Consider the following 12,696-nt stretch of genomic DNA (forward strand, 5'->3'; position numbering starts at 1 on the left):
ATTATACCAAACATACCTTATGGGTCTATAACATTTTTAAAGCCTTCAATATTTTTTAGACAGTGAATGGGTTTTAAGCATGCACTGGGTACCCGTTTGGGGAATTGAATTTTTAATCAAAAAGTTAAAAAAATTATTATAAATTATAATGTTACCTTATTTTTTGTATGTCTTTTTATAAAAAAATAATTAAACTCGTCAATTGCCAAATGGGCCTGATTTACATTCCTTTTCCTTTTATTTTCACAAATTCAAAAAATTCATACAAAGCCTTAATATTCTCCTTGAACCTTTTTAGTGCATGATCTAATTGATATGTGAGGCCCTTTGCAAAATGGACTCCCTTCCGCCCTCCTCTAGACTAATCAATTTCAATTTATTTCCTAAATTCATGTTTTGCCAAGTAACATTGTTGCATCTTCAAATTTCGATTCCAATTAAATTATTGTAAAAAATAAATAATTAAATAAATTTGTGAATATAAATTAAAAACAATTTTGAAAATGACTTAAAAAAAATGTAAACTTAGAAAATAAATTAAAAACAACTCGCATAGTTTGGTTAAAACCTCCTAATCATCTTTTCCTTCTTGTTGTTTTATACGAATATTAATCATAATAATAGCTCAATACCTTTTACAAGAAAAAATAAATAATAGAAACATGGCCTAAAGTTCGAGAGCAGGGTTAACTATGTACCCCTCCAAAATCAAAGGGCAGGGCACAAAAAAGACCAAAATTTGCTGGAAGTTTTCATTCCAAGGTTTAAAAAATCACCAGAATAGCAGCAAAATCTACTTAGAACGCAACCCAGGAATGTTTCGAAGGCCCATTTTGCCAAGGACAAGCTTAGGAATCGCTGGAGGGTTGTTGAGCCCCATGCTCCGGCTGAACTCATTTACAAGCTCCACGAGTCTGTGCTTGTCCCGACCCACAATCTTAGTCGAGTTGTAGTAACCGAGCCATGCCTGGTATGCTGCTTCTTTGTTCTTCATCTCTACTTGGGCCAATGCTCGTTCCACCTGTCCAGATTAAGGTTTTAGTAGTACACGAAAAAGTTTGCTCAAGAATTTCTGTTAAAGAACAAGAATTTGCACAGAAATTAGGGTTTTAAATATTGGCCAATTAAGTATTGTGATTTTAAGACTTCTAATACTAATATTCACTAATATATGATTGTATCACTCATACTGACACATATCCAAATAAAAGAAATCTAAAGGCGCTAACTAGTTTAGCAGTCTTTTATGCTGGTAAAGTCTCTTGGTGGTGTTTGTTTCAATTTGGCTTACTAGTATTTGGCTGATGAGAAAAACGACAGCAAACATGAAGATGAGAAAGAACTGTAAGTTCCATCTACACTCACCTTTTTCTGCGACTCCGGATCAACAGAAGGTGCCGGGGCTTTTGTAATTGGCAAATCCTTAACAGAAGACAAAAATGATTCCTCCCAAGGTGCCAATAACAATATGCCCTGCCCTTCTTTGCCTTTACGACCAGTTCTACCAAGTCGATGTATGTACTGTTCTCTATCAGATGGCAAGCCAACCTGCATTTGCAAATATGATTCTTTCAGCCAATGGCAGCTTAAAAAACAAAAAATTATATCTGAAATTGTACAACAAAAAAAAAAATATATTAGTACAAATTTTGGAAAAAGAACAAATACCTCCTCCGATGTTAGTGTGGTTTTGCAAACCGAAGCAAGTGAGCTCGTCGAGGAAACTTTTTTGGTCAAATGGCGAACTCAAAAGCACTACTATTTTGTATTACATGGACCCTTCTATTTCTTCCAATGAACATGTGTCTACCGGATATGACATGGATAAAGGTGCGGGATGTGTCTAACATTCGTACCCAATCAGCATGTTTGTTTGGTGGGATTGAAGGATGGGATTGGACCAATAGTTCATCCGGACTTATAGTCCATTGTTTGTTTCAAATTTTTTGCATCGGACTATTAATCTCAAATCTGTGAGACTATTGTATCCCATTGTGGGGGGGGGGGGGGGGGTTGCACAAATCATGGGATAACTCATCCCATGAGATTAGGTTGCCAAATTACATTGTTGACCCTCTAGTATTAAATATCTTTTTTCTCATGGTATTAATCCGATGGGATTAGGTTCCCAGGACTATGAATTCCAGGATTACAATCCGATGGATTTCAATCCCCCCTTATCTAGTCCGTCCAAACAAACATGCTGAATTTAGACACTAGGATCCTCTAATTTTATATGATATTTGCTAAAATAGATGTATTATTGATTGATTTTTTGATATATTACAATGATTCCTATATATAGAAGAGAGGATGTGGGAAGAGAATAGGTGAGTGTGTAGTAGGTGAGGAGTAGGTGGAGAGTAGGTGAAGTAGGTGAGTGTGTAGTAGGTGGTAGTGGTAGGTGTGTAGTAGGTGAATTTTAACAGCCCCCCGCAAACTCAAGGGGGATAGGAACTAACCAACTTGAGTTTGGAGAGAGTAACAAAACAAGAAAATACATAAAAATAAAAGAGGATAGGAGACACTGTATGGTCGTGTCAGACCATTGGTGAAGACACTGGATGGTGGTGTCATAACGTTGTAGAGGACACTGTATGGGGGTGTCATAACGTTGTAGAGGACACTGTATGGTGGTGTCATAACGGTGTAGAGGACACTGGATGGCGGTGTCAGACCGATGTAGGAGACAGTTTATGGGGTCATGTCGGACCGTTGTAGCAGACAATGTTGTGACAGTTGTTGTGACAGTTTACAGAGTCTTGCTGGACCCTTGTAGAAACTAACCGGAATCAATGTCGGGACAGTTTACAGAGTCTTGTCGGACCCTTGTAGAAACTAACCGGAATCAATGTCGGGGCAGTTTACAGAGTCTTGTCGGACCCATAAAGGAGCTAACCGGAATCAATGTCGGGACAGTTTACAGAGTCTTGTCGGACCCATGAAGGAGCTAACCGGAATCAATGTCGGGACAGTTTACAGAGTCTTGTCGGACCCATAAAGGAGCTAACCGGAATCAATGTCGGGACAGTTTACAGAGTCTTGTCGGACCCTTGTAGAAACTAACCGGAACCAATGTCGGGACAGTTTACAGAGTCTTGTCGGACCCATAAAAGTCGCACCCTCAAAAGGTGTGCCAAATCTTTCAAAAAGGCGTGCCATCAAAAGGCGTGCCAAATCCATAAAAAGGCGTGCCATCAAAAGGCGTGCCCATTCCATAAAAAGGTGTGCCGGACATGATGGCTAGACGCGTGACCACATTGGCTGGCGCGCCCGTTTTGTCGTCTGGCGTCAAGTGGCGCGCGATGCGTGTGACTGCCTTGGCTATTTAACCTAGGCTGAGGCAGAGGCTGAGACAAAAAAACCTGCTAAAATCCTCTGAAAAAAACTCTTCCTTTTCTGAGAGATACGCTGTAACACTCTGTTGCTCAGTCCTTCTCTGAAAGTACCAGTCAGAAATCGCTGTTTCGCTGAAACACTCAGCAACCCAAAAAACATGGCCTCTTCTTCCCGTCTAGCTACCCAGAACATGGCATCCTCTTCCCGTGGTCTGCTCACGCTCTTTCCAGACCTGAACGAGTCCACAAGAGAAATAACTGGTGCGGTGGCACTGGAAACTCAACCAAGCGCCCCGGAGTTTGCTCCGTTGAACTTTCCTATGCGGTCTGTGGAGCAAAGAATGGCAGTGCAGTCGGATGTGGAGGCCAATCAGTATACATTAAAGTCATGTGTGGAAACCATGACTGCGGTTACAAATTTGTCGAACCGGCTGCAGAGTAGTACAAATGAGGTGCAGCAGTTAAACGCCCAACTGGCTCTGCTCCAACGCATGTATAAGGATGCGCGAGCAGAGATAAGTGTGCTAAAGGCGGAAAACAAGGAGCTGAAGCGGAAGGCCACTGTGATGTTCTGATTTGGAGGGCCGTCATATGCTGCAGTGGAGGAGCAGGGAGTAGTGATCATGCCCAGTGGAGTGGGAAATACGGAGGCAACACCGGCAAGGGCCATCCAGGACGGAGGCAAGAAGAAGAGACCGGCGGCAGAGTAGAGAAGAAAAATCCTGCCTGTGGATGTGTGTTTGGTTTTGTTTTGTTTTGTTGTTTTGTTGTTTTTGTTTTTTTTTTTTTTTTTTTTTGGTGGTGTAAAATGCTGATCGGGGTTAAGCCCCAATATGAATAAAACAAATGTGTTGTGCAAACCCGAATGGTAGGAAGGACATGCAGAAAAAATCAAGTGGTGAGAATGTTTGTGTTTTTTTTTTTTTTTGTTTTTGTTTTTGTTTTTTTTGTTTTTGTTTTTGGTGTGGGGATAAAATATATATAGTATTGGTGGAATTAGGAGTGCCTACGGTGAAAAAGAAAATAATAAAATATATGTATAATAAAAGAATATATAAGTGGAGGAGGGGACAAAAGTGGGCTAGTGGATGATTTACAGCTGTAAGCTTCTTAAAAGATGCAATAGATATTGGCACATATCCTTCAGCATCTTTGTTGATAAACCTCATTAGATGAGCTGTAGGGGCCAAATTTAGAGCACTAAAATAATACTCCACCTCAGTGAGAATCTGCTGAGTAGCTTCCTCAGATAGACCATTGTTTGGTTTTGGTTTTGTTTATGTTAATGGAGGCGCATGATCGGGCTCAACAGGACCTGAGTGCTGAGCTTGCACAGAAGCCTTCCGATGATCAACAAACCCAACTCCATAGGACGGAGGACGATGCGCATGGTGAGGACGGAGGACGATACTGAACCGGAACATGATGAGGTCATCGATGTTCCTCTTCTCAAAAAGCTTGGCAAAGAGGCCTGGCCAGGACGATTCTATAGGCACGTTGGCAGCCTTAACCAGTGTCGCAATCTTCTCTGCGGTGACAGGGATGCCATCGTCGTGGAGGATATAAGTCAAAACTAGCTTGCAAATTTGAATTAACGGGTAAAGGAGAACTGAAGCTGTGGAGAACTGAGCAATCCTGGGCTGGGACTAAGTCACAGCGGTGGCCCGAGGCGAAGAAGAAGAGGAGTTGCTGTGAGGGACGAACGCGGGTGCTGTGGCGTGGAGTCGACTGAAAGATGAGTTTCGAGAAAGAGATGGATCTGACGGCAAGGGTGAGTTTTTTTTTTTTGAGGTCCGGCGGGCGGCCAAGGTGAGGTTGCCGCCCGCCGGGGAAGCTAAAATATTAGGTTCTAAACCCGCTCTGATACCATGTTAAAATAGATGTATTATTGATTGATTTTTTGATATATTACAATGATTCCTATATATAGAAGAGAGGATGTGGGAAGAGAATAGGTGAGTGTGTAGTAGGTGAGGAGTAGGTGGAGAGTAGGTGAAGTAGGTGAGTGTGTAGTAGGTGGTAGTGGTAGGTGTGTAGTAGGTGAATTTTAACAATATTTGAAGAAAAAGACATTTATATTTGCTAATAAAGAAACATTTCTAATTTACTAGACGAACAGGGTTCCAAAATCCCATTTAATTTGAAGTATATTTCTAAACAATTTACAACATCTTATCTTATCCAAGAATATTATACAATATGCAATATATATCTGTTTGAGTCATGTCCCCATTCCTATACCCAACCTTTAGATGTATATACCAATATCCTAAAATTTAGACTTATGCTTGGTCACGCACCCACATCTGATACACGTATCTGAGTCTATATACACCATAGTTTTTTCACCAAAATAAAGGCATATTGAAATATCCATTTAATCAATACACAAACCAGAGTCTCTATACATAATCTAAAATGCACATTTCATGGCTTTTTAATAAGTATCACTTGATTCAACTGTTTTAAGAGAACACAGAATCAACACGATACCTGTATAACAAGGGTAACATCTGGATAATCAACACCGCGTGCAGAAACATCAGAAGTCACAAGGATAAGCCCCTTGGACTTCCGGAATTCATCGGAGATCCTAGTTCTATAACTCTGTGGCTTCCTGGAATGGATCTCTCGAACATTTAGATTGAGCTGACCAAGGAGGTCAGCAACAAGCCTTGTGACCATTGCAGTTGTGCAGAATACAAGAACCTACCAAAAAATGGAAATAAAAAGGGTAAGCAAGCACAAAAATGATCATCAGTTTTTGACAAAACAGTCATTGACTTTCAGAGAAAGACCACAATCTCACAGCACTATGGTATACATTACACTAACAACCAACTAACATTAGGGATATAAAAATTTCCCCGTCACCTCCCTGTCTTGCACGGATTTTCGCTACCTTGATAAGAAAACAGGGAGTAGACGGGCTTTGTTTGCCCTACCGTCAATTATATTACTTAAATATCTTTGGCTTATATATATGCTTATATACAATTTAATTTATTAAATATAACGAGATTAAAACATCTAAACATTCATATATATATATATATCATTTTTCACCTCTCTATTCTCTTGTTTTTAATCTTTTTAGCTCTCATTACTCATCAATCTTTGTCCCCTTACATGTTATATCATTTCTCTCATTAGTACTGTCACTTTCATAGCCACCTCCCTGATTTTTCCCGCCCAGACAAGGAACTGGGTGGGAAAGAACACCACAAACCTGGGCCCACCCTACTCCATTACCATTCCTAACTAATACAACAAACGCCAACCATAAAACAGTCATTTTGAATCAGCGGTCAACTTGGAAAATGTTCAACTATGCGAGTCACATAGCATTTCCCGTATTTTCCACAAGAATTTGAAACAATTACAATCATCTTTTGAGAATACTTTGGGTCAAGATATTTCAGACAAGAGCACTTTCAGACTACACTGTACCTTGTAATCAGCATCATCTGAGATATGCTCTTTCAGTTTAACATACAGTACTGGAAAATGTTTGTCCAGAGGAGCAACTAGATGCATCTGTCTGACCTGTAATTATCCAAAGTTATAAGATTTGAGATGCCAGTATATTCATATGTAAACAAAATATATAACAGAAAGGAAAATATTCACTTTGCACCCTTGTACTTTACACTCAATCCCACTTTGCCCTGATCTTCAATTGTCCCAATCAACTTCCTAAATTACAGTTGGGCTCAATCTGTTTTTTTGATAAATTACAGTTGGGCTCAATCTTATGGCGTCGTTTCGAGAATTGACAGAGGGGCTAAAATGGATGGACTAAAGTGGGATTTTGGTAAAAACTACTATCATGTGCATGGGTATTAAGTGTAATTAATACTATCACGTGGTTGTTCTACGTTAGTTTTCAAAACGGCGTTATGCAGATGGGCCCCATTGCAACTCGACTTGAAGTTTTGGGGGGTTGATTGGGACAATTAAAAGGTTAGGGGCCAAAATGGCATTGAATGTAAAGTGTAGGGTTGCAAAGTACAATTTACCCTAAGAAACACAATTGCAGATGGCCTTCAGCCTACCTGTGAGTGTGTCTGCTCACTATCATCTCCAACTGTATCAATAAACTCATGTTCTCTTTTCAAAGCAATATGGCAGATTTGGCGGACCTACATACCAAAAAGCACAATCAGATTTTCTTTCTTTTATTTTTAATTTCTTAAGAGGGGAAGAAAAAAAGAAGTCGTCAAAGAACATGTTAGCACACAATAAAATGGAGATTACAACAAAACCTCTTTTGGAACAGTAGCAGAAAAAAGAAGTGTTTGTCGCTGTTTTGGTACAGCAGCTATGATCTTCTCAATGTCTTTGCGGAATCCCATATCTAATAAATGATCAGCTTCATCAAGCACAAGGACTTTCACACCCATGAGCCGAGTTGCAAATCCGGTGGTATTCTCAGTGTGATCTCTGAGTCTTCCAGGTGTAGCTACAAGAATCTGAGTAAGCAGCAAAAATTACCAGCTAATATCCGACAAAGTACATTAAGATGAAATTAGTCAAGGTAGCATTACTAGGTTGCATGCACACAGTTATATATGCAAACATGCAAACGGTGAAGTGTTCAACTGTATTACTTTTACTTGAAAACTTTTTATTGAATAAATTAAAACATTATTTTTTTATTAGTTCTCTATTTGCAAGGGATTCCACCACATTATGGCTGGAAGTTTAATGATTTAATTGGTAAGCATTATCTTTCTAAATTTAATTTGATGCATGGCCTGGGATTCCTAAGAGGATGCAAAAAGAACTCAGCAAGCAAGTCTGATACATGATGCATTCTCTTTCAATGATACGAGCAACAAGTCTATGGACACAGAACCAACCACATAAAACAATCCTGACCATATATATCAGATGAAGGGACCCATAATAAAAGAAGCAATTTCGCTTAGATTTCTCCAACTATGTTTTATGTGGGTGGTTATGTGTCAATAGACTTACTGTGATAAGAAACTCACCTGGCAAGGATTTGTTTGCATACGTTTCTGTTCTAGAGCAAGTCTTGTACCTCCTATCACAACTTGAACACCAAGAGAAGGATGATACTTCAACAATTTCTTGGCCTCTGCAGCAGCTTGACTAGCAAGCTCTCGAGTAGGGCATATTACAAGCACAAGAATTGGGGGTCGCTTTTGATCACGGCCAACAGGGGGTGAATTCACAACTACTTCAATTGATGGAAGCTGAAATGTGAGAAGATTAATGTTTGAGTCAGCTAAAAAACTGAGACCTATTATATACAATGCATCAAATGAAAATCAACCCAGATATGATTTTCACCGTCTCTTCCCTACATATCCTCTAACAACTTGGCACATAAATTCGGTTGAAATCAATAACCAACCAAATCAACTCCCTCCCCCACTTTTTTCAATTCTTCCTTTTCACTAATTTAATCTAAGATAAGGGTTAATTTAAGAGAGAAGAAAATAGGTGGGGCATGGGCTGTAAAAATATTTTGTCCTTGCACTTCAACCTATTCACTAGAGGAGAGTTAAAAATTCATGTGCTATTCTCCACCAATCTTCCCTTGATTCAAAAGTTCGCATGAACTAACCAAAAAAAAAAAATTAAATAAAATGATTTACCAAAAATGCTACAGTTTTTCCAGTGCCAGTTTTTGCCTTGGCGAGAACATCCTTACCTAAAAAAACAACATTATTGTCATATAAATAGAAGCTTGAATCATGAATTACGATAATTTACAAAGAAGTAGTTCTTTTTTTTTTTTGGTTGTTGTTGTAAGAAACGAATAACTAAAAGTTCCTTTCATCACTACCCAAATGGTAAATTTGTGCACACCATTGCAAGCAGTAACTGTGTGTACCATATTAGTTCAGAAATACCCAAATATCATGAAAAAAATTATGTCTGACTCCAGTTTCCCGCCAAATTATGCTCCCTTAATCTTAAAAAGAAGGTGATGATGATTAGAAAGAAAAGGAAATGAAAAAATAAAGAAAGAAAAACATTACATCTTTTAGTCACAGTTCTTTCTTACAAATAACAAAATGTGCTTGGAAGAGACAAACCTTTGAGAATAACAGGAAGTGTTGCCTCTTGAACCACAGTCATCTTCTCGTATCCGGCATCCTTAATTCCCTTTAAGGACGAGGGAGAAACTGAACATTGATCAAACCTGAGAACATTCACAAAAATCAAATCTTCATAAAGCAAACAAACAGAGAGTGTGTCCATTCAATTCAACTAAACAGGGCCTCATATCCAAATTAGCAGCTGTCATCCCACAGCATTATGGCACAAGTTCAAATCACGGAATTGAGCTCTCCACAAAAGTGGGGTAAGGTTGCCTACCTAGTAACTCTCGCCCTATTTTTAAGTAGGAGCCCTGTGCACTAGACACTACCTTCTTTTTTGTCAAATCTTTGCAAATCTATTGCCATTCAAATTCATTAACATCCTCATTCCCACTCATACTTTCACTAAATACATATCACATATTTTAAGAACAGCATTCCAATGGCAAGCTTCCAAGCAATGTATTGCAATCAAATATTGCAAATGCCATTTGGGGAAATAAACCAACTAGCAATATTCTTATTTATTTATTTATTTATTTATTATTATTATTATATAAATTATGCATTAGGGAACAAACTAAGCAACTCATTTTTCGCTCACTGTAATCATTAATGCTCCATTCGGTTCAATGGAATGAAATGAGATGGATGGAATGGTCATTCTTTAGGTTCTCCTATGGAATGATCATTCCCTTAGAATGGTGAATTGTGATTTCATTTGAAATATATTTTTTATTATGTTTTTAAGTCAACCAAACATGAGAATGAATATTTGGATGGAATGATCATTCCATTTCAGGGAACCAAACACTACCTAACAATTCCTTTTACCCAAGGTTTCCCTTGTAAATCCATGATTCTGACGACCATGTTTCTCTAATTTCCTGTCCTTCAATCCCATAACAAAAATTTGCAATATTCCCAAAACTATAATTAACAGAAATGAAAATGCTACATAATTAGAATGTTATGAGCCAAACCTGGTCTCACTCAAGTATGATTCACTTCTTCCAGGTGAACTAGGCACAGCCCTTTGACTAGCTTCTTTCTTTGCTGCACACAAAGGACCTGCATTCTTGACCGTATCACCATCACCATCACCATCTTCCTCTTCACTAACTTCCACACTCATTAAACCTCTAAATTTGTTCATTAACCCATCTTTCCCTCCCTCCTCATCCTTACTGCCAATTTCCTCGTCCGATGTTAAAAAACCGCCTTTTCGCAAAATTCCACCGCCTCTCTTCAATCCACCAACACCACTCCCTCCTTGGTCCCGCCCATACCTGAATTCTGAACCTCTCCCACCTCTACCACCACTCCCTCCTTGGTCCCGCCCATACCCAAATTCCGAACCTCTCCCACCACTTTTAGATATTGTCGAATTCCTCTCCCTCCACCGGGACACAAACCCGTTATCCTCTCCATCCAATTCACCACCAAACACTGTTTTCCCTCTCGACTTCCTCGAAATTGACCCAAATGAATCCCTACCCATTTTCCTATTCGCCATCAAATCATCACCCGAATCGCCATCTCTTTGCCTCTTCCCAGAAGAAATCCAGTCCGTACCGTTACCTCTACCCGAACCAATGCCATTACCATCAAACGAGTCCGATCTCAACCCACTCACCCAATCGCTGAGTTCAGCCTCGTCGTCAATAAGGCTCTTCGAACCCCCAATCTCGGCTCTCGAACTGGGTCTGGGTCGGGTAAAATGGGTCGAAAATCGACGAGTAGGGAGCTGAGATTGGTACTTAAGCTTATGAGGGAAGATCCGAGAGAACATCGGGAGGATCCGAGAGGAGTGTTTGGAGGGTGGGTTCGCCTTCATCATGGTGGAGAAACGGGCTACCGGAAGAGAAGGGTTGAAGAGGAGACGGAGGTGTGAGAGGAGGTTGACTCGCATGGGAGAGAAATTCCGGTAACTGAAAACCTGATTTCCAGGTGACCAGTTGTTAGGGTTTGGGTTTTGGTTGCGGCGCGAGAGGGTGGAGAGGGATGGTGGGGTTTAAGCCCAATCCGCCCTCTGTCAGCAGAGGGAGGGTTTAAGGAGAAGGTGATTTATTTTTAGACAAATTACAAATACATCCTCCACCCATCTTTTAAAATTTTTAATTTTATAATAAATGATCATTTTTATTAGGGATGAGCAGCAGATATATTGATCTATTCATACTGACTGAACCAAACCGATCCGTCATATTTTGGATGGATGCGTGATGATGAGCACACAATTGAAGATTAATTTTTTTTCAATTCACCTCATTTTTTTATGGATAGCGAATTTAAGATTCTCTTTGGGCGCAATCGAACCACTGAACTGTCAAACTGCAAGTACACATAGTAATTTATAAGACTTTGTGTTTTCAATTTATTTAGATATTCTGTTTGTGTTTTCAATTGAAAAATAGTTTAAATATTTGCTGAATATGTTTTGTTAAAAAAAAGTGTGACGCCCCAAATCTACACTATTAGTTGTAGTCAAAGAAAAGTCATTAATAAGTCCTATAGTCAATAACCAAGTAAGATCCCAGATCGCCGAAGGTGTCAAATTAGCCTCCCTTCTAAGTTCAGTTTTCTTAAGTAGCGCACTACCTTTTTGACAGATCTTAAGAGGTATTGACACAAGGTCTCATAAGCGACGTCAGGGGTTATATTGATGTTAGAATATAGGTACATAATAATTACGAATATCCTTAATTACAAAAGCTCGTTCCATTAACATTACATCCCAAAAGAAAATTTTAATTTTCATATAAGCCTTACAAAACATCAAAAGGGAAATTTCTAACTTTTCTAAGATAGTCAAATGTCTTCGAAGGATTCTGGCTCATCGTCTCCTACTATAAGCTCCTCTTCGGCACCTGGCATGATACACCGTGGGCTTTGAATGTCCAGTAAACGCACACACACCCCATCCATTTTCCCAGTCCAATACACAACAACATTTACAAAAAGATAGAGGAAAGGATCATGGCATTTAAGTTCATAGCACAGATTATATGGTTAGCTGTTAGTAGTCTAAAAATCCCCCAAAGAGATTTCATCCTCCCAACTCCAAGAATTGGACACGGATTATTCGGTATGCCCCCTTTTTTGCTGTTTTGTTGCAGACCTTATCTTGGATGTCTACTAACGGTTATATACCGCGTAGCACCAACAGAGGGCCTCAAAAGAGATGGTAATGATGGGCCTAGCCCAAATCCCTCCTTACACCGAACTACATAGGGTCCGAATATAACCGCTCCATTCAAGGGTTCCGAACAACCAGTTGC

General features: G+C 39.4%; 1 protein-coding gene across 1 annotated transcript; it reads right to left on the reverse strand.

The window, feature by feature from the left end:
- Positions 1 to 556: 556 nt before the first annotated feature.
- LOC114268369 (DEAD-box ATP-dependent RNA helicase 31) lies at positions 557 to 11,505 on the reverse strand. Its single transcript, XM_028209537.2, has 10 exons — positions 10,399 to 11,505; positions 9,410 to 9,516; positions 8,966 to 9,021; positions 8,336 to 8,560; positions 7,604 to 7,810; positions 7,394 to 7,480; positions 6,789 to 6,884; positions 5,832 to 6,047; positions 1,366 to 1,548; positions 557 to 1,021 (listed from the first exon to the last, which is right to left on the reverse strand). Exons 1-10 carry the CDS (start codon positions 11,325 to 11,327, stop codon positions 794 to 796), a joined length of 2,334 nt encoding a protein of 777 aa, XP_028065338.2. The 5' UTR covers positions 11,328 to 11,505; the 3' UTR covers positions 557 to 793.
- Between the last annotated feature and the right edge of the window lie 1,191 nt (positions 11,506 to 12,696).

Source organism: Camellia sinensis, chromosome 2 (assembly GCF_055761805.1).
Source record: "Camellia sinensis isolate YWXY chromosome 2, ASM5576180v1, whole genome shotgun sequence".
In the NCBI taxonomy this organism is placed as follows: Eukaryota; Viridiplantae; Streptophyta; class Magnoliopsida; order Ericales; family Theaceae; genus Camellia; species Camellia sinensis.